Source organism: Branchiostoma floridae, chromosome 8, assembly GCF_000003815.2.
Source record: "Branchiostoma floridae strain S238N-H82 chromosome 8, Bfl_VNyyK, whole genome shotgun sequence".
Classification (NCBI taxonomy): Eukaryota; Metazoa; Chordata; class Leptocardii; order Amphioxiformes; family Branchiostomatidae; genus Branchiostoma; species Branchiostoma floridae.
This window is the reverse complement of record NC_049986.1, coordinates 5,800,785-5,826,518: the sequence shown is the minus strand read 5'-3', so window position 1 is coordinate 5,826,518 and position 25,734 is coordinate 5,800,785. Positions and strand designations below refer to the sequence as shown.

The window sequence follows — 25,734 nt, the reverse complement described above, 5'->3', positions numbered from 1 at the left end:
ATCGAATGTGAGGGGGGTATAAGGGACGCACTACCCATGTGTAATCTATGCATATTTCCAATTTCTTGTTCGCAAAACATTCTTTTGCTGCAGTTTGTGCCATCGACACCGTTTTCCTGCTCGACCGCTCGTCCAGCATACCACGTACCGGGTTCAACCTTGCCAAACAGTACATCTGGGGTTTTGCACAATGTTTCACTGACCAGGAAATCGGGGTGAGTTTTTAAACCTTAATGCCCATATACTTGCAGTCTCAATCATAAAAGGCCCAAATTTACATCTTTCGTATTGCCAAGGTTTGAAAAAGATTGCAGGAAACTAATTTCGAATATGGTGGCAATTTTATTAATAGTGTTCCCGCAAGATAAAGGAGCGACGAAATCTTGCGTGTTCAATTTTTTTATGAGTGGGGCATTTTGGGCATGACAGGAAAACACAATTTCATTTTCTTGCTTCTATTTACATAGGTTGGAGTTATTGCATACGAGTGTGTGCCTAGTACTGGTATTAAACTAGGAATCTTCACTGCAAGCAACTCAGCTGACCTGATGTACGCCATTGGCGATGTGGAGTTTACCGGGGGCCTCACCCGAACTGGCCTGGCCATTAACTACATGACAAATACGGTAGGAACGCGCTATACACTATATATGTACAAGTTTTATAACGTTGGCAATCCACGTACTTGCCCGTGTATTGGTAAGATAATCAGGCTAGTACTTTTTAAAAACTTGTTGGGATATCTCAATTTTGAACAATATAGCATGGCACTATTTACGGTGGATTAAAAAAGAATATATTTCTAGTTCCTTTTTTTGCTTTCCTCCCAAGAACAAACTCTTAGAATGTTATGTTGGAATGTTTTCACAGTTTTTATTTTCTTAATTTTCAGCTGACGCCACAACGTAAAATCTTAGAATCTAGATCTAGAATAAGAATGTGTACTTTTTTCGGAACCTTACAAGGTGCGTGGCTAGTTTAGGTGTTCATTTCAAATTATTTTATAATGCAATGCTGATGATATTTTTTTACTTGCTTTCTTCAATTGCTTCTATAGGCCTTTGTCTCCCGTGAAGACGCACCCCGGGTAGCGGTTATCATCACTGACGGGAACACTGAAGGCAGCATTGACGAACTGGTATTGAATTTGTTCTTCTTTTTACTGCTCAGAATATGCAAGTCTATACTATAGTATGCATCCAGTACACTCTTTAACCCTCAAGCACCCGACCTTTTTTGCGACTAAAATGACCGAGTGGGGTCCAAACGGACCCCAAAATATTTTGTTAATCAAATCTCAGTACCATTTCTTATCGGCGATCATTGTATATACATAGCTTTGTCAATGTTAGAGGAAGATTTTGAGATGTTAAAGTGTTGCTAATTCCAACTAATTATCATAATTTAAGCAAAAGTTCAGAAGGACCACGTTTTGTACTAAACCTATTCCGACCTGATAGGGGAATTTTGAGGCCCTCAGCAACATTTATGTCGCATAACTCATGAACAGCTAAAGCTAAAGCTACGAAACTTGGTATTTTATCACAAAATATTGTTTACAAAATTTTTTAGTCAATAAAATACGTTTATCATTTTTGAGGGTTGCCATGGCAACCATATTCTAACAGGCATATTTTTGCCAAAATTTGACAATTTCAATTTAAACAAGGTTTTCTTGGTAAACTACACCTGTTTTCTGACAACAATTAAATTCTATGAAATTCAATGTAATTTTCATGACTTAAAATTTATAATTTATACTAATTTCATGACGTCATTGGTCAAAATCCAAAATGGCCGCCCTGATTATGTAAATGACGTCATAATGTCGTCACATTACATGTTGATGACACAGAAATTTTTGTGAGGATTTAGATTTGACCAATGACGTCATGAACTGTCCTGTTCAGTTCCACAGGGAACACTTCTTGGGCCCCTCATATTCCTGGCTGTGTTTGATGACGCTGTTAGAGAGTCTCCCCTCAGTGAGTGGAAATTTGTCGACGACCTGTCGTTGGCAGAGACGCGACAACATGATGCGCCATCTATCATGCAGGAAGAGCTCAATGACTTTAATCAGTGGGCCAGTCAAAACCACATGCTGTTGAATGCAGACAAGTGCAAGGTTATGATTTTCTCGTTCATGAAGCTTCCGCCTGCCCCTCCAGTTCTCAAAATCAATGGCACCCCGCTGGAGATCGTGGTAGTCTCGTGTCTTTTGGGAATATGGTTACAGTCAAACTTAAAATGGGATACGCATGTATCAAAAATAATCTCCAAAGCTAACGGAAGACTCTTCACGCTTAGAGAGTCTGAAAAGGTTCAATGTTACGGTGAATGATTTGCTCCAAGTATTCATATCCTATGTCAGACCCGTGGTAGAATACTGCGTGCCTGTATGGCATCCCGGACTCACCAAGGAACACACTGCACGGTTGGAAAGAATTCAGAAGAGAGCTCTCCGTACCATCTTAGGTGGACAGTACACGTCCTATGAAGCGGCACTGGAGCGCACCGGCCTCCACACTCTGCAACAAAGACGCGAGATCTTGTGCAGAAAATTCGCAAAGAAACTGGGCCCAGACATGCTCCCACAGAAGACAGGTCAGCTTCATGGACGAAACACCAGAAACTCTAACAAACTCAGAGTGGTTAAATGTAGAACAAATAGATACAGGGACTCCCCTATACCCTACTTGGTTCGACTTCTCAACGATGATGTAAAGTAATTTCTACGGCTTCAATAGCAATGTATTTCTCCTTTTTGTGTGATACGATACTTTTGCCACCAGGAAATGACGTCTATAGCTATAGCTAGTTGACAGATAGCAGAGATATGTTTTTAATCAATTTTATCTGTAACGACAGAATTTGAAAACTGTTACAGTAGTTTACTCGTTTCCTCCGCATTTAGTACTGTAAGTTCAATCCGAAGTGTTTGTTTTTGAGATGTATAATGTATAATGTTAAATGATTGTTATTGTGATCCCTGTAAGAAGATACGCAATTCAGCCTTTGGCTGCCAGGTATCCTCGATTTTGAAATAAATAAACCAATCATCATCATCATTCTTATTATCGTCTGAAAGTTTGGTAGTCATACTATAAGTGGTTAAGGAGTTAGCGTCCAAAGTTTGTTTTAAAAACTGCACATTTTTGCTGGGGTCCGTTTGGACCCCAGAGGGACTGAACACAAACTTTCTTTATAATTTCCACATTATTGTACCAATCATTGCGAAAACTTAGGAGAAGGTGTAAGACATATTGACTGACAAAGTCACGGAAGGATTATTTTTTTCTTCCGATCAAAAATGTTCAAATGGCACTTCAAAATGTACGCCTGGGTTTCAAATGGACCCCACTCGGGTGTTTGAGGGTTAATAAAAAAAACTGATCCCATAAAACATCGCGATGATTTAATGGCATTGGTAGAAGCTTCACAGTTGAGCTTCTAGCACCGTTAAGCCACCTAGGGTACCTTGCACCTGGTCAGTGCACTATGCACTTGGCCTATAAAAGCGAGGACATGCTGTACTATGCTCATTCGAGCCCATAACACTGAGGAAGCCACACGGCGAAACATGTTTGTTGTGTGTCGGTTCAAATAAAGTTCCTAAACGGGGAACACACGGCCCCAGCCTCTTTTCTAAAGGTGTGGCGTAAGCGTGAGCGGTTGGCTTGATCTTCTCCACATACTCTTCTAGTACCATTTGGTTAATAACTGGGAGACCCGATCCGAATCCTCGAAAAAGCTTGTTTTAGTTGAACCATCATTCGGAATACACGTAAAATGAGGTCCCGTGTTCATGGTGGGTCGTAAGACACGTTACATTACAGCCGCCTCTTCGAAAAGCAGTACCTGCTGGTTGTAATCATATAACAAGGTGAATAAGGAAGTATATTACTTTTAAGCCTAAATACCAATGCCCAATCGATACAAGGAGTCGCCAGCAATTTATCATACTTCTAAAGACTAACCTTGGGTGGAAAGTAGTCATGAGCTAAGTCGTAGAAAGGTCCTAACAGTAGAGAGCTATTTTTATTGTCTTCTCAGGTAGCAAAGGTTGAAGACGCAAAGGATGCAGGTATCACTGTGTACGTCGTGGCCAATGGATTGACAGCCCTTGTGAACAACGCTGCGCTTGAGGCCATCGCTGGTGGCCCTGCCAATGTCTTCAGCGCTACAGGCGACCCCTGCGAACTCGCCAACCGCATCCTGGAGTTGTGTGGCGAGTATAATCTATATGTATGCGTGTATTACATATCAACATCAGATGGTAACATGATTCTGTTATTATCCTGCATGACAAGATACAATTAACATAGAGGTCATACATTGGTGTAATCTCACTATGTATTTTTAATGTTAGAGTATGCCGATGGTTGTGTTTTAGAAACTAGTGCATTCAACTGAATTTCATACCATATCTATAGCTATCAATTCAACAATAATATTATCACGTTATTGTGTACCATTTTAACAGGCTTCGCTAAATTGTATATGCAAACTGCCTGTAAATTAATTTATGGCACCCTAACATTGCTGATCTTGTTAAGGTTTTGTATAGTACTCAATCTCACGTTACATATTCACATTACCAACAGGACACGACTAGTACCGCAGCAATGTCATCAGTAGTGGCAAGAGAATCGTCTTTGTAAGGACACAATTTCTCAAATTGAGACTCCGTGAAATATAATCTATATTCAAAGTGACCTCAGTTAGACTTGGACACATAATATGAACATAATATAACATATATGAACGTGTTACCTAAAATTGTAAAGTTTGGTGATGAACAACACATAGTTAAACATAAATACTGTAATTCATGGATTAGGAAATGACTCCCTTAACGACCCCATCGTTGACTTACTCATCCCTTGCCGGTCTTTGAGTGCTTTGATCAATATTTTTCTATCCCTCGCATATTAAGTTACCGTAGAAGACCTATAGATTTCTCATGTTGAGTAATTTTTATTTGTCCGTGATATCTTTTAACATCTGCTTCCTTTAGGTGTACCGCAATATGACGAAAAGGAATTGACTTTGAGCTCGTTGTAATACACATGCCTAAGCTAAACAAATATTGTTAGGTATAACATACTCAATAAGTCAGAAACTGAAATGTACTCATATTCATTTACAGGACCGTAGGAGGAAACAACTCATCAGAGGAGTCGCATGATAACCTTCTTGGAAACACTATCTCGTCTTCCAACGGACTGACTTTAAGATACTAATACCATTTAAAATTGAGGAATTCGGGAACCAAAGAAAACGGCAAATCAAGTGCAATATCAGAAAACAGCACCGACATATGGCTTGAACTTAAAGGCTGCACCATAACATGGTTTTTGAGACATTTCATATTCTCCATTAACATTTGCACCTACATGGACAACACCAACATCAGCCACACACCGAAAATTCCAGAAACCTATAAACTCACAAAATAGTGAAATAATCTAAATAGTACATAAGATTTGGCTGATAAAGGAAGGTCAGATGCCAGGAGCTTGAAATGCAATCTCTAGCTTCCTCTTTCTCGTTCTCCCATAGACTTTTCCGTATCAACATCTACTGAGTGCATAGATACACATAAACCTAAATTATATGTACATCATTTAAAATGTATATGGCCACTGCTATAGCTTGAAAAAAAAAAGACACTAAAAGGTGAGGAAAAGACGGAATTTTGTTTCATTTTTGTTTTGTTTGAGTGCTTTGTTTGGAATGGGTAGAACGATCACCCCTTTATTTCAGTCCAGTTACTAGGCAAAATATACTTTCTTGAACTTAACACATACGATAAGAAAAATGACAAGACACCTCAAGATAACTTACAAGCATACAAGACTGTAGCTCAAATGTGAAAGCATGGATACAGTGTTTTGCACATGCACTGTCTTATTACATGTACAGTACTAAGTTGGGTCTTGCATCTCGTATTTTTTCATAGCTGTACATTTTGCATGATATTTCAATAATGGGATTGATCTTAGGGCGCGGACACACGTGCGTAAGTTTGTATGATGTCCGTATGGTTTGTAACCAAGTTTGTGACCAAGTCTTTCACGGTATCTGTCTATATCTGTACAACTTTTTCCCAGTGACCTGTGGAGCCTGGTAGAGGCTAATAATTTCATACGGGCCTCATATGGACTTGTACATGTGTCGTGTAATCGCATCCAAAAGGGGAGTTCACACATGGGTATATATTGCAGTCGATATGAGGTCCGTGTAAAATTCAAAGCCTCTACCAGGCTCTACAGTTTGCTTGAAAAAATAGTAGAAATTGCACAAATATAGACACATAACAGGAGAGTTAGTTGTCCGAGGAGTATGGTTTGCGACCAGGTAACCCCGCTGCCATTGTTATACTTGTCCAATTTTAATTTTTTTTTGAGCGACACGTGGAGCCTGGAAGAAGCTAAGCCTTCCTTATGGACCTCATACGGACTTGAACATATAGACAGGAGTGGAATTACCTTCACAAAAAAGGCGATTTAGATCGCAATGAGTTATTCACAGCGCAATCGGCATCGAGTAGAATGGGTGCCATACAAGGTGTTAAGCCGGGTTCACACGTGCGTTCACACATGCGTATAATATTCAGTTTGAGGTCCGTATGAAGATTTTAGCCTCCACCAGGCTCAACAGATCGCCAGAATTAGAATACAGATTGGACAAATATAGCCAGATAATATGCTACTGGACTTAGCTGGTTGCAAACCACACTCCTCGGCCAGCTAACTCCTCTGGCATGTTAATTGTGACTATGTTTCTCTATTTCGACTATTTTTCCAGTGACCTGTGGAGCCTGGTACAGGCTAAAACTTTCATACGGACCTTATACGCACTTGAAAATATACGCACGTGTGAAACCACCTTTATCAAGGTTGTGCATTACTTGTAAACCCAAACTCTTCCTTCATCTTAACCTGGCTCAGCAAAGACCTCTACCTCGCACACACTTAAGTAATCTGTGCGTCCAGACAGCTCTATGGACACATAACGACCGGACATTGGTGGGTTGCAGTAAACCACGATGACCTCTCCATTGACCGGAGTGGTTGGGTAAGTCTCCCCGCACTGGTCATTCTGGGTGATGTCCTGGTTTGGTCCGACCCGCACCAATACGTTTCTCAGTCGCTCTCCTACGAAAAGAAAACAACATGGTTGCAATGCTCTTGACCCCCATGCAAAGAGATATGATATTATAGAAGTTCTGGAAAGAACTATTCATAATGGCTGCAGAATGTCTAGAGAATATCATTTTACATCTTCTTTTATGAATGCGATAAAATAAAATTTCTGATATTATAACCAAAGATGATGATGATGAACCAAATGCAAAGACGTTATGATTCTACAAAAGCTGTGTGCACTACAGAGTCAATGTGAGCCAAAAATGAGAAGATGGGTACATTTTGGTACAAGAAGACAATAATAATTTATACAGCAAAAAAAAAAATCATTAATTATATAAGATTCCCTATTTTTTATTGGATGATGTGTCGACTCGGTATTTAGCTTCTTGTGACGCAAACAGTAGGAATTACCTGGCGACTTTTATGTCTGCAGTGTAAATAATGTTTTTCCAAATGTAACTTGCAACCAGTTCATTTCTGGTGCAGAATTTGTCTTGTGTGCCGTGCAACTTTCCATACGGTACTAAAACTCACCACAGCAGTCCCCCTTGTTTAATATGCTGACCCGGTTGACTGTGTAGACACCTGCCAGGTCAACCTTCCACCAGGGCTGATACTGCCTTGAAGTGTGGGTGCATTGATAGGAGCCCTCTGCGCCATTGGTTCCCCTGTCACCGTCCACAGCCTTTCCGGCTTCATACAAAGGGTCATACCGGTGAGTGGAACTCTGTGTTGCTGACTTACCAACGGCCACATTGCTTTCTGCAAGGAAGGATCACGATGGTCAACTGAGGCCTCAAAATTCTCAGACTACTTCTACATTGACTTTGAATTTAACATCACATCAATTTGCCCCCAGAAGAAGGCATGATGACAGAAAAAAAAATAGAAAGGCAACATTTTTGTTTTCCCTATAGCCTCATGCAAAGCTATACTTGCATACAATACCATTACGCTGACCAAAAGTACTGCGAGTGAAAAAAAAAACAATTAGCTACTCCAGGTACATAGCCCTGTTAAGCCAGGCCTAATGCACAGCCCAGCCTTTTCCGTAAACCTTTTTCTGTCTAAAGGTCCTTCGGGAAAACATAATGAGAGACAAGAAACGGAATTACATCTGTCTGTCTCAGAAGACAATGGTAGGCAGGGTGGGTTTAAGGCGACTCGTCTGCCTGGCCTGCACTTGTATTTTTAAGGTGAAGGAGGGGTGTGCACTTTCTTCTCCAACCTCTTGTCTACTGGCGCAATAAGTCCTACAGGGGCAAGTGTATGCAACATTTAAGACGGCCCCAGCAGATGCAGGTTTGTTGTTTGGAGTTTCTGTCTACCAGGAGGACTTCAGACCAAGGATGCAAGGGGCTCCTTCTACCCGACTCGTGTGTCATGGCGGGTGCGTCATGCCCGAACATGCCCCTATGGCCTGTCACCGCCACAAAGGCGCCACTATAGGCCACTATAGATACTAGAAGTAAGTAAAGAACCAACCTGAAATACAGCGGTATGATGCCTCCAAGTACTTCTGGGTACCGAAACAGGGATCACCGAAGATAGCCTCACTTGCCAACACGTTGCACGCCTGTAGTCCCTGACAGAGACTCCTAACTATGAACAGGCTGTTCCTTGCTCGACAGTTGGTGTCACATGTCCAACAGTAACAGGTATGGGACCGACCGACCGTCCGACCGTAGTTGGCGTTCACGATCATGATGGTCTTGCGTCCCGTACAAGACAGTTGCACAGCATTTCTTTCACAGGCGGTTGCTATTTCTGTATAATGCATGATGATTTGAATAATTCAGCAGTTAAACGTAGCATTTATCATAATTGTAACCTTTAGCTCCTATAACAAAAGCTAGAAACATACTGAAGTTAACAGTGGTCCTGGCAATGTTTTTGTTATTCTTGTAACAAGATATTCGCTTAAGATATGACCTACCATGTTGTATTTTGACCTATGATGTCATCTGATAAGCAATAACTATGAATATGAAGTCATAAATGTTAAATTGTATAAGACGATAATGTGTAGGAAAACCAAAATAATTCAATTTTGTGAAATATTCCTCTTAGAAACCTATTTTCATAGCACGAAAACTGATAAACTTTCTTTATCACCGCTGCCAACTAAACTCACTTATTTCGGTAAAGTACTTATTTCGTCGTAGCACATGTTGTTTGGTAGCTATATATAATAAGAAGTAAACATTAGCTTGGCTCTGTCACTTTCCTCCCCTTCCCTCTAGCATTAACTGGAATTAGAAGCGGGAAATACACTCAGTCTGTAGATTAAAAATAAAATAATAATAATTTCAAGCCAAAAAATGTATTTTAAAAATCCTGATAGTAAAAAAAACTCAACAATGGACTACCCCCGATCACTAAAACCATATCCAGAACCGAAAATTGGCCAGATGGCCGCCACTGTTCTCCTCTGGCAACCTGATGAAAAAGAATAAGGGGACGACCTAACCTGGCACTCAAAAAGTTTTTTAAAAAAGTTAAAGTTTGCCCATGCATCTACAGACGCGTAGGGTGGCGCCCATCCCCACTTCGAAGCCCTTGGGCCACACATGTGCAAGCCACTACAGCAGGGGGCTGGTCCGCTGGTAGTGATGTGTGTTTAACTCCATACTCTTCCTCATTAGTGCTGAGTGCTTAGCAGAGAAAGAAGCATGTACCATTTTTAGAGTCTTTGGTATGACTCGGCCGGGGATCGAACTCACGACCTACCGAATGCAAGGCGAACACTCTACCCACTAGGCCATTGCACCGGTTTTTGCACCATTATACCATTGCACTCAAAAAGTGCTTGAGGAAATAGTTGGACTTAAGGTGGTATCTCACTGCACTTACGTCAAGCTTGCATCACTACGGATTTTGTTCACAGCGTCACTGTTTTGTTATTTTCTCATATTTTTTTTATATAACTTAGATATTTCGTAAAACGTAGAAGGCCTATGACTTAGTAAGACGGCAAAATGCCCCAAAAGTAAGAAAATTTGTTCTCTATCTCTGAGATTCTACAAATATGTTAAAACCGAATACACAACGGAAAGGTATTTATACCAGAATAATTTTGACAAGCGGTCCATTGTCCGTAAGATAAGCCTCTGTACTCACAAGCTATAGATAGAAAAGGGACGTTATAGAAAAAAACTGCCAGTTCAAGAGAGACTGCGAATATATTGTGCAACGGCTGTAGTGAAAGATATACATCTTAACTACTCTCATTATGATATTGAAAGCAATATGCCTGAGCTTTCAGCAGCAATAGGACGTCCACAAAACCACATTTCTACTAAAATCACAGAATCCATTGATCACTAAAGACGTGGGGCTTTTCATTCGTCAATCCCCAACAATATGAGAAAAAAAACTGAGACATTAGACAGATGTATGGAATAGATACCTTTCAAACCCCACAGTGACGCAGGCATGACGCAAGTGCAGTGAGATACAACCTTGAAGGAACGCGACCTATGCTAGACAGGTATGTTGGGCTAACATTTTTTGTGGTACCTCATACTACGAGGATGAACTGAAATAAACTGAACGATTCTTACCTGTTGTTGTGGATGAAGCAGATATAGATGGTATAACAGTTGAACGTTCCGCTTGTGCTGTAATAAATAGCTTAACCTGAGTATCAATTCTAATGGTTTCCGATCAACAAATATCAGTGCTCAGATTGCTTTTGGATAGGGAATATGTGAAAACACTGTATGGATCTTAAAGTATAAACATCAACTTGAATGTAAGTTCATCTGTGACGGTAGTTAACATCATGATACAATCTTTTTAAGACTTTATATCCGTACACAAAATAAAGCGCTTACCAACAAGCTTTCGATCAGTCCTCTGATCCTTCTCAAGTTGTAATGACCCAAAACCTAAGTCGCACTTCCAGAACAGAAGTGTGACGTCAGTAAAGGGTCAAAGGTGCTTGACAGTCTGTGAAAGTGAAACAGGCTATTTACATCAGAGCCCATCAACCTTCCCTCAACCGAGACAGGGGCCGGTACCAACTCAAGCACCTTTGACCCTTTACTGACGTCACACTTCCGTTCCGGAAGTGCGACTTAGGTTTTGGGTCATTACAACTTGAGAAGGATCAGAGGACTGATCGAAAGCTTGTTGGTAAGCGCTTTATTTTGTGTACGGGTATAAAGTCTTTAAAAAATTGTATCATGATATAAACATCAAGAAAGTTATCTGCACCAAGTTGTAGTGTTGAGTACAGGGGATTTACATTTTTGTAAAAATCAGTAATGGATTGAGAATTGTGCAGCACTGTGACTCCTGAAATGATTACTGTACACTTAAAACTTAGAGCCATTCCATGAATGGCAACAATGTTACTAAAATAACCAAAACTAACAAATATTCTTGGAGCACGATCATTGTGTTTAATTCTTATTTTTATCCGTTGATTTATACCGACTTTTTCTGTGTGTAAGGCACTTGTTGATCTTGTAAACAACTTTCGCTTCATTTACCTGTGGCAGCATAGACTTCTACCTCGCACACACTTAAGTAATCTGTCCGTCTAGACAGCTCCAGGGACACGTAACGACCGGACATCGGTGGGTTGCAGTAAACCACGATGACCTCTCCATTAACTGGAGTGGTTGATGTGTAAGTCTCCCCGCACTGGTCATTCTGGAAGATGTCCAGGTTAGGACCGACTCGCACCAGTACGTTTCTCAGTCGGTCTCCTACGAAAAGAAAACAATGCGGCTGCATAGCTCTTCACCTCCTCGAAATAGAATATGATCTTGAGGGAGTTACGAAAAGAAGCTATAAAATGGCTGAAAAGTATACACTATGTCTAGAGAAGGCATTCATATGTATAATTATTATACATAATGTATAATAATATTACTATATAATAATATAATTATTATACATATCAATATAAATGCTACCTCTAGAGAAGGCATATGATGTGCCTTCTCTAGACAGTGTACAATTTTCAGCCATTTTATAGGTTCTTTTCGTAACTCTCTCAAGATCATTATGATATAAAAACTAGAGTTCCACGAAACACATACCTTCGCCGAACAATGAAGGGTTGTTAAGGAGAATGCCTTTATCAATAACTTAAAGGTTTTAAACCTTCTCAAGTTATGTTATCCGCACACACACACACTCACACACTGGGCCCGCTGCAGTACCGACGGAAGATACCGGGCGAACCATTTTCAAACTCAACCTTTGTTTCTGCGACCGCTACTCAATACCAAGTATCATGAAGATCCATCAATCAGTTCTCCAGTTATACTGTTGACCTACATTAAGACTCACCTAACACTATGGCTTAAGCCTTAACCAAACGTTTAATCTTCTTGGCAAAGGTAATGAAAAGGCCACAAACCACCAAGCTTCCACTTTTCCCTGTCACATAAGCATCACCAAAATAAGGGGGAAAACACCCCTTGACATCAAAATGGAGAAACCCCTTCCCATAGAGCACAAACAAACAACATGGCACTTGCAAAGTGAGAACTAATAAACAATGTGTTAGCAACAATAACATCTATGTTTTGCTGACACAAATATGTCATGAACTACACAAGTCTGCAGCACAGAATGATGTAGTTAGACACTGAGCACTGGCTGTCCAGAAAAGAGGTCCATTGAAGGATTTACACATTCTTCTAATTATCATGTAAATTACATGTAAGCCCCGATTTGCATACAATACATTTCAGGATTTTAATCATTACCTAAGGTATGTACATACCAAAAATAATGCAAATCCACCAACCCCTGCTTGATTTACTCTCTTTCAAATATAACAACAAAATCGCCCACTGCAGTTCAGAACAAGCCGCCAGGGGGCCCAAACTTACACGACTTACCCAAAGACGTATCCACTAGCCAAAAATCCTCAACCTGCCACTTCAGGATAACTTTAACGCCAACTTCGACGCTTCGCTGCAGTACCGCAACCTATCGCCAGGACGCCCATAATCGAACTTGACTGTCGTTTTTCAAACCCCTAAATAATTACCAAATATAATGCAAAACGATCCACTGCGTCAAAAGTTATCTTGTACGCAAATACACACACACACACACTCACCCCGCTGCACTCACGACAGAAAGTGCCAGAAGTACAAAACCTTGGTATACGCAAACGTAACTCATATACCAAATATCGTGACATTCCATCCACAGCTGCTCGAGTTATATGAGATTGACCTACATATTGGGACACCCGAAAATTTTCTAACCAAAATATAACCTTCTTGGCGAAGGTAATAAAGATAAAGAGACAATTCTTTTACAAATGAAACGTCATGCGAGATGTATATTCTTGTCCTCGTTAAGACCAACTTCCACCATTACATGTCTCAGCCTATTCCCTAATTTAGATTAGAAGCACGCGTACCTGTATTTCACATGACCAAAAGGCTCTGAAATGATACATTTCCCTAGTATGAGTGAGGGACAGAGCTTTATACTGTGTTGTGAAAATTTGTCATTTCAGGATAGACTTATATTTTCTGTCAATGTTTGTGTTCAGAACTAGATTATACAGTGTGCCGTGTAACTAATTTTCCACAGGGTAATGAAACTCACCACAGCAGTCCCCCCTGTTTAATATGCTGACCCGGTTGACTGTGTAGACACCTGCCAGGTCAACCTTCCACCAGGGCTGATACTGCCTTGAAGTGTGGTTGCATTGATAGGAGCCCAAGGCGCCGTTGGTTCCCCTGACACCGTCCACAGCCTTTCCAGCTTCATAAAAAGGCTTGTACATGGAACTCTGTGTTGCTGTCTTACCAATGGCTACATTGCTTTCTGTAATGAAGCATCACAAATCAACCAACTTGCCCTATCTCCAACATAACATACATACGTAGGCATGATTATGTAAGGTGCATACATTTCATATAAATTTGTCGGGACATGCGCGAGATGTTGCTTTTCTAACTAGCATGACCTTTTCAAGGATGTTACCGTAAGGCTCCCAAGGGGAGGGGGGCATGTTACAGCCACCGTTAGGGCCCTGAGCGGTGCTAGGGGGGAGCTCAGGTAGCCTGATAGTACCCTCTCTTAAAGTGGGCAGTCCCTAGAAACCTACAACCTTGCGGCTAACTTGGGATCTAACATCACGTCAATTTGCCCTCACGAAATAAAGTAGTGACAGAGAAAATATAAACAGGAAAACGGAATCACAATCAAAAATGCTTTTCTCTCTTCGAAGGGACATGCACCAAGATAGTCACTGAAGTAAAGAACCAACCTGAAATACAGCGGTATGATACCTCCAAGTACTTCTGGGTACCCGCACAGGGGTCACCAAAGATAGCCTCACTTGCCAACACGTTGCACGCCTGTAGTCCCTGACAGAGACTCCTCACTATGAACAGGCTGTTCCTTGCTCGACAGTTGGTGTCGCATGTCCAACAGTAACAGGTATGGGACCGACCAACCGTCCGACCGAAGATGGCGTCCACGATCACGATGGTCTTTCCGCACGTACAGGACAGATGCAATATGTTTCTCTCACAGGCGCTGACAGTCTCAGTATCGGTGTTTGGGCAAGGCGTTGTGGCTATTTGAGCAAAAAAGAAACATATCTAATCATCAACAAATGACAAAAGCTAGCGAGCAGACTTAATCACTATATAACTAGAAAGGCAACATTTTTGAAAAAAATGCAGGATGTGGGCGAAGGGAAAAGAAAGCAAAAATCGCAGGAAAAGAAGCAACAAGAAAGGCAACATTTTCGCGAAAATGCAGCAAAAAGAAAAAAAAAATTAAAAAACAATGTCTGTCCACGGATTCGATCCCGGAGCGTTGGTTTACCATGCGTGAATAATCCCATTGACTTTGAGCCAGTGCTACAACATGTTACGAGCGTATGTTTTAACAGGTATACAAATGTATTGCGTTGCTTGAAAAAACCCGCGAGCTTCCGCTGGCTATTTTTCTCGCTAATAATCGAAGGTATTTCACTAAAACTTGGACAGAATACTAGAATATTTTTTTGTGGGGCATTTTTATGTTGTTATTTAGCCGATTAAATGCTCTGAACTTGCTGCATTTTCAACGTTTTTGTGATACTGCGCTGCCGAGTGCCATTTTGTGACCTGTGCGTTGATAGGTTTACCCCTGACGTATCCACCAGACAGTCAGAATGTTAGCCAATCAAAAAGCTGGAAACGTGGACTGCATGCTACAGGTTCCATTTTTTCTGAGTTTTGATTGGTCAGGTGGAATATCTGTAGAGAATACTAAATGTGTGGCTTTGCCCACATCATAATCAGACTAACAAAATGCATAGTTAACTGTAGTTGTGGCTTACCTTGGATGCAATACTTACGTATTGAACTTCTAAGAAACTATCAAAAATATCTCTTCTCCGTTCAAAATAGCTCATAAATGATACAAATGCAACTGCAAAATGAGTTTGTATATTTGTCAGTCACTTCTACTGGCACTCAAATTTTATATGCCAATAATTCCTTGAAGTTTTTTAGTTTTGTGTCATTCACCTGTAAATAATTGTTGGTGATGCAATGTCTATGTTGATAACCTTACTAAAATGACAGGGTGGAAAGTTGAAGCTTATTTGGCTTATCAATAATAGTCTTTGACTTGTCAATCTGCAGATGCGGGTTCAAGACCAGGTGTGAGAAAGTCTACATTCTTTTTATTTCTTGCTCTTTTCAATTATTTTGGTCATATACCGTCATCACACTCACTCCACCATACCAGTTATTCTTACCGTCGCCCAGGTCAGCTTTTTAACAAACTTTCTTGTTTGTTACTAACTAGATTTAGCAGACCGGCAGATCCTGACAGATAATTCACAATGTCATGAATCGAACCTGATATCTCATTGCACTTGGGGCATCAGTGTGGCACTGCGGGGTTTGCTCTCTGCAGCACTGTTGTGTTATTTTCTCAGATTTTTAATTCAGATATTGCGTTATACGTAAAAGTACAATGTATGACTTTGGAGACAACAAAATACACAAAACATAAATATAAGTCGTCTTTTATCTCTGAAATTCATTGAGTAATCTTTTGAACCCTGCAGTGTCGCACCGGTGTCCAAAGTACAGTGAGATACCAAGGACCTTAAACGAGCATGGCATGCATCTTACCTGCAACAGTTGTGGTGGAAGCAGGTATAGACGGCTCAACGGTTGGAAGGTCTGTTGTAACGAGATTGTTAAAACAGAGTATTACATTTTCAAACGTTTCTAATCCCCAAATGCATCCTCACTTATTGTGACCTTCAGACGCAAGTTCAATCAACATTTCTCTAACAAAATATTAGTGTCAGTGGTTTTCAATCGCAACAGCAACAAAGTCAAGATGACGTCATTGAATAGCTAAATCTACTTCTTCAAAATCATTAGATCAATGTACTCTAACGTAAGATATTGCGTAAAAACACCAAATGGCCTATCACCATACTTCCAATCATCATGTGGGGTGCGACAAGGGTGCAACCTTAGCCCCCTCCTCTTCAATTTATATCTAAGCGATCTTCCAAACATATTAAATTCACGATCGTCTGATCCTCTCATTCTACAAGACACACCCATCAACAGCTTATTCTGGGCAGATGATCTCGTTCTTCTATCAAAATCTGAATCAGGCTTGAAGGAATGTCTAAGAACACTTGACCAATTTTGCTCCATTTGGAAATTATCAATAAATGAAAAGAAAACTAAAGTAATGATATTCACAAAAAATGGACGGACAAACAGTCAACATTCTACATATAAAATACAAGGCCGCACAATTGATATTACAACTTCTTATACATACCTAGGAGTCGATCTAACCCCCTCAGGTTCATTTAACCGCGGCAAAGAAGAATGTCAAAGTGAGAATACCAGAGATTCAATAGCTAGGATCCTCAGTACGACACTGGGATCAGAAATCCACATCCTCAGAGCTTCTCGTATCGGCAAAACACCAGACACTTCCACACCGCGCCCTGTCCTTGTTCGATTTCAAAAATACAGTGACAAACTAAACATTATCTATCAATCAAACATACTTAACAGACAAAACATAACACTACAGCAACCAACAGTATCTTACGAAATTGCGGATTTAGAGTTTGTACTATTGAACTATTGCAAAATTACTCTCGGCGTTCCCAAAAGCTCTATTACCGTAACGTTGCTGTCAGGGGTGAGATTGGAGTTTTTCCTTTATACATTGATTCACAAACACAGTTGATAAAATACTGGCTTAGATTACATAGTCTTCCAAATGACAGACTCGTCAAAGAAAGCTTACAATACTTCTGTTCAGCTACAACAAGACTGGGCTGTCCATGTACAAGACATGCTATGTAGACACGGCTTCCAAACTGTTTGGCTCAACCCTGCCGTGAATGCCAATCAGTTTGGAAATTTATTCAAAAACCGCCTGATAGACACATTTCTCTCTGGCTGGAGACAAGAAATAAAAAGTCTAAGCAAACTTAGTACTTATTGCAGAATCAAAAAAGATTTCTGTCTTGAAAATTACCTTTTAACTGTTCAAAACAAATCCTTTAGAAATATCATTACGAAACTAAGAATTAGTGCCCACTCCCTACAAATCGAAAAGGGTAGACATCACAACACACCAGCCAGTGAGAGACTGTGTCCAACATGCCATGATAATATTGAAATTGAATCCCACTTTATAATGGATTGTCCAACTTATGATAGAGAGAGACAAAAAATGTTACAGTCTATTAAATGCAAATCTGATACAATATTAACACCTACCAAGACAGAAATGTTTAATATGTTATTATCATGTCCTGCTGATATATCTGCCTATGTCGGTCAATTTATATATAACTCATTTAAAAAATAAGACAATATTATATACTATCATGAACCAGCACATAATGCTAGCCTGATTGTAAATATTATATACCATGTGTAAGATAGATTAGTCACTTAGAACTCATGTACTAGTAGTTAAACTGTTCTGTATGTATTGTATGTACAAGTTGCCAAACACTGTATCCTCTACAGTTGTCGTGCAATAAAGTTCTTCTTCTTCTATATTTATAAACCCTCACCTGGAATCAGCCATCTTGGATACCCAATCTGGCTTTCCAAAAATACATTTTCCAGTAAGAATATATGATAACGTTTCTTTGAATGTTTTTTTCTATACAATTAAGTATTAAGATATTGTCCACTATCTTGTATTTCACCTGATTAGCATGATTCATCAATTCAATATTAAATCACGAAAGTTACACTAGAAGACAAAGGTTGTTAGATGATTTAAGAAAATAGGTGTGGCTTTGCAAGCAAAACTAAATACTGTAGATGCAGAAATGTTTGCGGTATTTTTATGTTCTCAGTTTTTGCGGTGGCCACTTCACCACTGTGACCATAGTTTAAGGCACTACCGCGAACGTAAAACTACTGTGAAAACTTGAAACGCGAAATTAGATGCATTTATATGCAGTACACACTCAGTTCTTTAAAGAATATACCTGTAGTCAGTTTGGCTAGAATTTTTGCTTGTTTTTTTTCTTGCAGGGGGGGGGGGGGGGGCAATACATATGGTTGCTCTGGAGTAAAGTGATATGAGTGCGCATGACCCCCCCCCCCCCTTTTCTGAATAAGGTGAAGGTTGTTGACTTGTACGTCCTCCATGAAGGATTGTATTTCTAATGAATGGGTGCAAATTAACTTGCAAATCAACCTGTCAGTAAACCTTGACAGGAGCACTATTCATTCTTTTGTTAATGGTGATACATGAAACCCCTTCCTACTAAACTTACTAGAAAATTCAACGTCACACCCAAATTGTTCCAGGGGCCCTACAAAAGGAGCTAGGATTGACAAGAATCCAGCAGTAAAAGCACAGGAAAACAAACACCTCAGAAGTAACTTGGCTAAGTGTGGTCACCAAAACTGGACCTTCAACAAAGCACTCATCGATCAAACCCTCAGACCACTCTAAGAAAAGCCTCAAGTGCAAACTATTGATCTAAACAAACAAGGTCAATACTTAAACCATCCCTTATGTCCAAGGAGTTCAAGAAAAAACTTAATAGACGGATCTTCTAAAACTTTAACATTGAATTCCTACTTTATACTTTTTAACTTTGGTTTGAATTCTTAACAAATCCTGGCTGGGCCCCGGTTTGGAAATGTGACCTAAGCCTAATAGGCACAGCTGGCATATATGAAATTAAAATACCAGTGCCGTGTTCCACGTAAATGGCGTGTTACATATTTTGTGAGCATAGCTTGTATCCATCAAAGTGTATTCTGTACATGTTACACCAATAGACGTCAAATGAAATCAATCTCTATGTAAAAGAGTATAAAATATGTTTTATAGAAAAGTAATAAATCTTACCCAAAGAAGGAAGGCCTTTCTGCAACAAGGAGGTGAACAGATCCTTGTTTTCCACAACCCGCAAACTCACTCTGTCAACTTTTGCCTTTATCTCTGAAATTCGTGCTAAATATAATGGTAAGTTAGAACTTTCTCGCAAAGAATATGAAGTCAGCAGCATTTCAAATAGCAGATTCTACTTCAAATATGGTTAAATATTAAAACCACTTTATAGAAAGGGAGAGAAGATATCAAGTACCTTTCAAATGAGCTGCTTGTTGCGCAGTTATAATTCCAAAGACTTCCGTACCACAGCAAAGGACGAAAATACACGAGAGAGCTAAAGATTTCATAACTCTCAAGGAGCCCATTGTAAGTGTTTAAGTCCTAGATTGTGTAAGTCTGGACTACAACAAATCTGTTTCTGAACTCCAATTTATAATTGCATTACATGCTTGTTTGGATTGTATAATGCTGACGCAGAACCGGCAAATTGGCTACAACTATGTTGATTACCGTGGTCAAGTTTGAATGAACCATAATTGACCACGGGGGGAAAAGTAACAATAGCTTGCAAAACCTAATACTGTATGCCAAATTGTTTGAAAGCATTCTAAATTGAATATTGGCAACTCCTCTGGCCGGCCGACTGCCTTAGCGTACTATGGACTCTATTTTTGTCATTGCAGTTCATCATTATGCAAATACCAACTCGGCAAGGGTGCTATAGACAGACATATCGGTTGCTTTCAGCAGTACAGGCATAAGCTAAACATGCAGAGTTATGTCCAGTTTCTACTATCAGACCACCGATCTGCAGAGCCTGGTAGAGGCTATACTGTGTGTGACAGTCAGAAACTAATTCCATCTCTCTGAGTATTCTCTATTTTCATTACTAATGAAAACACTTTTTAAACTCCTGGACACCATTTTACTTGAAATATGTAATTGTGGGAGCTCTTTCAATGGAAACAATATAAGAAGTTTATTTGCAAGTTTGTGCCCGAGTTGCAAGTACATGTACATGTACATGGTATAAACATAGTACTTTTTTTTTAGTAGATATACAAGTGACAATGGACAGTTATGAACAATATTCTACTGTAATACCAATGTTGCCATTTCTAAACAGGTTGGGATTGACTTCTTTTTTGGAGGCAGAGGAAAAGTCCTGTATCATTGATGGGTGGGTGGGTACAATGTTCCGGTAAAAAAACTTTTTTTCTCCTTGGACCTTACAAAAAACAGCGGACCAGATTTTGGACCAATTTGAATATGAACACATTATATCAGCCTTCACATGTTATGGAGCTAGCCAGTCCAAGAAAATAACAAGGACAAAGTAGAGTATAGTATAGTATAGATTTATTTCCAGAACATTTTTACTGTCAAACTTACAGAGGCAGGAGGCATTGTTTAATTCACGGATTTTAAAAAGTCAGTGGGAGTGGGATACTCCAACAAACAGATTTCTACTCAGAATATGGACAGTTCCAGACATCTGGCTGTGGTGTTCGCTCCATCAGGAACTCTGCGCCTGGAAAAGCTGTACATGGGAAAGGAAAAAAGAGATATGCTTACTTATTAATCAAATTGCAAACATTGACTGACTGTGTGTTTAAAATATAAGAATGAATCTATTGATAACTGCGTTCTTGAGTTTGGTACATGCATCTGTAAAACAGCACATGCTATCAATAGTAAAAAAAGGTGTATTGTACAACAAAATTCCATCTACATCTTTTCTTAATATCATTTTTATTGATAAATCAAATGAAAATACAGTCAAACCTGTATTAGCGGCCACCTTTGCATAACGGCCACCTGCCCATAGTGGCCACTTTTTGTCGGTCCCTTGGATTCGTAATGATTGAGAAATAGGCTTAGCGGCCACCTGTCCAACGCGGCCTGGCGGCCACACGATTTCCGGTCCCACAGGTACAAAAACACTGCCGATTACGGCCACACGGACCGCTGATCTATGTTTCGGCACGCATTCGGCCATATACAGCTGCCGTATTGTCACCCTACGCCGGATTTAAAACCTCTTTGATTTATTTTCAAAACAAAACTTCGTAAACTGGCGCTACCCATACCCGCCGACAAGCGAGGTCATATAAGGTCAATAGACGACACCAATATTACGTAGGTAAATTGCGTTAAAGTTACATTCTAATACACTATCGCTTAGGTTAATTTTCATCACAAAAACTTTCTAAATGAATTGTTACAAAGACAAAATAATATGAACTTCAGACTATGGTGGATTTTATTCTTACATTTATTAAGAGATAAGCCTAAAATGACGAGACTTTTCTTGTGAGTACCACATTAGCATAATGGGCGAACCTGACGTGTGAACGGCGGAGGGAACACACGGACGGCGAAGTTTCAAAGGATACAAGACGAAAGATCAAAGAAATATGACGATACCGGTCTCTTCAGACAATATCAACTGTAGAACATTTAAAACTTTTTATAGCTTTTGTTTTCTTAATACATATAGTGTAAAATCATTGCAGTACATGTACAGTACTGTATTATGGTCTATTATGTGAATAAAGATCAGTGGGTACTAAAACCATGTGTAACTTATTGCTTGTTGTCAATTAATTAGCATATTCTCTATAGCGGCCACCTCTTTATAGTGGCCAATTTTGACCAGTCCCTTGAGTGGCCGCTATAGACAGGTTTGACTGTACAGACACTGGTTATCCATGGGTAATACAAAACAAATTAAGAAAATACAAAAAGTGTTACATGTACTTATGCCATTCGCACATAAAATCATGCCACTTGAGGATTCTATAAATACTTAGTAATACTTAAAAACTTTGAATAATTCTCTGAGCTATTAGCATACCCTAGAGTACAGTATTCCAATATAAAAGTCACTAAACTTTTTTTTAGTGTCAATAAAGCTTGCAATATAATATCTAACTCACCGCAGACTCCCCAGTGTAGGATGTTCCTCAGCAGCCTGCACCACAGCCTGGAACCCTGCAGGCTCCATGGAGATGTTCTCAAGGACCAGCAAGTCCAGGGCAGGGAGTCTGGGTAGAGCCTCGGCCAGAGCCATGGCAGCGGTGTCAGACAGGTGTACTGGTGATGAGTTACCAAACAGGTCCTCGTAACCAGACATGTCCAGCCTAGTCAGTGCAGGCAGTGCGCTGATGAGCTGTGCGACCTTCCCCAGTCCAGCTCCTGATACTTCACTATTGTAACCGATGTACAGCTCTTGTAGTGTGGTGTTACAGTGAGGGGATGTGGTCAGACTCTTGTCACCAGGTGGGTTTTGCACCATGTCCAACTTGCTGGGTTGGCAGAGTGTTTGCACCAGTGAAACAATCCCTGAGTCTCCTGTGTTATTGAAGCCCACATCCAACACCTGTAATTGCACCAGGTGAGGTAGAGCTTTGATCAGGGATGATATTCCCCTGTCGCCGATACCTGTCTCTCTGAGAACCAATGCCTTCATGGCTGTGAAGTGGGGAAGGATAGTGGCCAAGCATTCCAGCCCAGGGTCTCCTATGGCATTATCACTAATGTCCAGTTTGATCAGTCTGGTTAGCTGACACAGTACAGGGACTAGTGTGCACATGCATTTAGGGCCAATACCGATCCGCTTCAAGCCCAACACCTGCATGGCTGTGAGGATTAAGAGGACAGTGGTGAGAGATTTGATCCCAGTGTCACCAATCTCATTATAACTTATATCCAGTTCTCTCAGTGCCACAAGATGGCGCATATAGGGAGCCAGGGACGACATGCCAACAGCAGTCATTTCAACCTCTCCGAGACGGAGTACAGCCAGGTGTGGAACACTGGACAGCCCGACCTTCAGGACTTCCATCCCAGCGTTACCAAGGTCAGGGTTCCAGCTAAGATCCAGCTCCTCCAACAGAGACATGTGGCTGAACCCCAGCACAAGTGGCTGGAGTGATGATGGTGTTAGTGCTGTGTCGACCAGTTGCAGCACCCTCAGACCGGGAACATTCTTCAGAACGGAAACCAGCCTGGCTGTCTCATCAGGTGAGTCAAATGTTACATTGCAATGGTGGCACATTCTTAGGTCTAACCGCAGGCCAGGAATGGTAGAAGTGAACGTTTCTTCCAGGTACTGAAGAGCTTTTGAACTACTAACATAAAACAGTTCTAGTACCATTCCTTCCGGGAACTGTGATGACTGGGTGTTTTCCAAGTAATACTTAAGAGTGCTGTGCTTTTTGCAGAGTCTATCCAGGTCCATGATGATAACTGGTAGTGCTCTGCTGACAGCCTGCAGCATGTCCGGCTCTTTTCTTCCACTCAGAATATTCAGGCAGAGCAACATAAACCTACTGTAAGTTTGAACTGATTTTTCCATATCTGGCTTTACAGGTAGGTGGGACGTCTGAAAGTCATCTGGTCGAAGATTTGAAAACTCTTTCTTACTGAGATTGCTCAGTTCCTCCATCACAGCTTGTGTTGCCCGTGAGTCACAGCCACACGTGAATTGGAGCAAGTTGCCGAGTTCAAGCGCCTTGGCAATGGAGGTGAGCTGCAGCAGCTCTACAATGTTTTGGTTCACCAGAGCACGAGCGACATATCGTCCAGCCAGGAACTCTTGCATGGTCTTGTGTGAAAAGTTCAGCTGTTTCCTAGGATGCAATTTAGAAGAAGACACCTCTAAGGAGACCACACCAAGCTTAAACAGCAACTCCCAATCAACCTTCTCTCTCTTTGCTTCTGTAAGGTCAATCAGGGTCTCATTCCTCAGCAGTGCCTCTAGCGCAAGCTTGCCGAGCTGCAGTAATGACTCAGCAACCTCTGTAGGCAACCCTTCTGTTGGCATATCCACTTCTTCCCGCCTACAGTGCTTTGTAACCAGACATGTCAGCAGGTTGTCGTACAGCCCCGTCATTGTTCCAGTAGACACCATCTCTTGGTCCTCCTCCCACAACACACAGACAAACATAAGGAAAACTGGGGTCTGAATAAGGTTACTTAAGATATCCTGATTTTTAAGAAATATTAAATCATCAATTGCCAAATGGCTATGTTCTGGCTTGACTATGAAATATTGCCTGATGAAGTCCTCTGCCAGCTCAGAATTTTTCATGAAATATTTCCTCACATATTTCACCATATATTCAGGGGAAAAGCCCAAGATGTTTATGTGACAGTCTGGCCGGGTGTACTGCTGCACTCCTGCTGAGGGTCGGGAGGTGATCACGATTGTGCTCTTTGGATGCATTACCCCATCCAAAAGTTCAGGAATAGCTTGCTTGGGTGCCCTGGCCTCAGGTTGCAGCTCATCATACCCATCTAGGAGGAAGAGCACACGAGACTCGTTCCTCTGTAGGATTGCTCTGATGGAATGTACATCAATACCTTCAGCTGTATCATCAACACATTGGTCCCACACCATCTCCTCTATGGTCTCTCCCACTCTGACTTCTCGGAGTCGGATAAACAGAACAACGTTGTGCTGCTTGCCCAGCTCTGTTTTCTGTGAGATGGCATCTAGGGCTAGTTTAGACAGAAACGTTGTCTTCCCCCCTCCGGCTTCACCCTCAATCAGAATGCAACTTGGTGCTGTGGACAGTCCTGTGACATCTGGTTTGAACAAGTCGTCTAATGACTTCAGTTCTTTCCTTTGTTCTGCCCTCACTGATTCTGACCTGTTATATTTTTCACATAGTTTGAGCTGTTTTGCACTTGTTGCTACCAACACTAACCGGGTGTATATATCACCGACATCGAGTGTTAAGTTGTCATTCCAGATCATAGGCTTGAACTTGAAGTGAGACAGTTTCAACTCATAGTACTTCTTCACAGACGTCTGGAGAACTTCTGGAATAGGGGTTAAGCTGTGTAAGATTTCAAACTCAAACACACATTAGGGAATAAGGCAAAGAACATAGACACGGTATATAATAAATTCAGGGTTTCCCAAGTTTAAATCCTAGGATAAGGGACTACTTAAATAGTGGTCCTTTCCATCTATTGCATATCTAAAAACATATCTTATAAACTTGGCTGTCAGAAGACAATCATAACAATGTAGCATTCCTCACCTGCAGTTACACCTGCTTGACCAGCTGCACCTTGTTCCTCAGCCATGACTCACACAGGTGTCAGGTATGTGGTAACAGCACCTGGAACAGATAAGTGGAGTTCATGTATAAGGTTATAGAACCTAAAACAGAGATTTGTGTGTCATGTACCTGGTATCAGCTCATAAAGCCCCCTTTACAAATCA

General features: G+C 40.7%; 3 protein-coding genes and 1 long non-coding RNA gene across 4 annotated transcripts in view; 1 reads left to right on the top strand and 3 right to left on the bottom strand.

Annotated features, from left to right (window-relative positions):
- LOC118421155 overlaps positions 1-5,188 on the top strand; it is a 9,714-nt gene extending 4,526 nt beyond the window's left edge. The window contains exons 2-7 of the mRNA XM_035828317.1: positions 94-215; positions 468-626; positions 1,058-1,138; positions 1,919-2,203; positions 4,054-4,245; positions 5,150-5,188. Of these exons, the coding sequence (XP_035684210.1) occupies positions 94-215; positions 468-626; positions 1,058-1,138; positions 1,919-2,203; positions 4,054-4,245; positions 5,150-5,188 (878 nt within the window). The remainder of the gene's footprint in view (positions 1-93; positions 216-467; positions 627-1,057; positions 1,139-1,918; positions 2,204-4,053; positions 4,246-5,149) is intronic.
- Positions 5,189-6,120: 932 nt separating this feature from the next.
- On the bottom strand, positions 6,121-20,538 carry LOC118421436. Its single transcript, XM_035828722.1, has 9 exons — positions 19,512-20,538; positions 16,277-16,327; positions 14,407-14,718; positions 13,740-13,961; positions 11,651-11,869; positions 10,718-10,774; positions 8,640-8,921; positions 7,689-7,916; positions 6,121-7,160 (listed from the first exon to the last, which is right to left on the bottom strand). The coding sequence occupies exons 1-9, from the start codon at positions 19,669-19,671 to the stop codon at positions 6,940-6,942; spliced, it is 1,752 nt and encodes a 583-aa protein (XP_035684615.1). The 5' UTR covers positions 19,672-20,538; the 3' UTR covers positions 6,121-6,939.
- A 300-nt stretch (positions 20,539-20,838) lies between these two features.
- On the bottom strand, positions 20,839-25,595 carry LOC118421154 (NLR family CARD domain-containing protein 4-like). The gene is made up of 3 exons (XM_035828316.1): positions 25,550-25,595; positions 22,436-25,325; positions 20,839-21,036 (listed from the first exon to the last, which is right to left on the bottom strand). Exons 1-3 carry the CDS (start codon positions 25,593-25,595, stop codon positions 20,967-20,969), a joined length of 3,006 nt encoding a protein of 1,001 aa, XP_035684209.1. The 3' UTR covers positions 20,839-20,966.
- LOC118421437 overlaps positions 25,594-25,734 on the bottom strand; it is a 4,226-nt gene continuing 4,085 nt past the window's right edge. The window contains exon 3 of the long non-coding RNA XR_004831835.1: positions 25,594-25,630. This is a non-coding gene — a long non-coding RNA (uncharacterized LOC118421437). The remainder of the gene's footprint in view (positions 25,631-25,734) is intronic.

Coding starts and splice junctions, on each gene's coding strand:
- LOC118421436 (XM_035828722.1), bottom strand. CDS start 19,671: ATGCTGCTGACTTCATATTCTTTGCGAGAAAGTTCTAACTTACCATTA. Junction 7,917..8,639: donor ATCATACCGCTGTATTTCAG/GTTGGTTCTTTA, acceptor CCTTCCTTGCAG/AAAGCAATGTGGCCGTTGGT. Junction 7,161..7,688: donor AAACAAGGGGGACTGCTGTG/GTGAGTTTTAGT, acceptor TTCTTTTCGTAG/GAGAGCGACTGAGAAACGTA.
- LOC118421154 (XM_035828316.1), bottom strand. CDS start 25,595: ATGGCTGAGGAACAAGGTGCAGCTGGTCAAGCAGGTGTAACTGCAG. Junction 25,326..25,549: donor TCAAGCAGGTGTAACTGCAG/GTGAGGAATGCT, acceptor CCCCTATTCCAG/AAGTTCTCCAGACGTCTGTG. Junction 21,037..22,435: donor CCTACACTGGGGAGTCTGCG/GTGAGTTAGATA, acceptor TCCCATGTACAG/CTTTTCCAGGCGCAGAGTTC.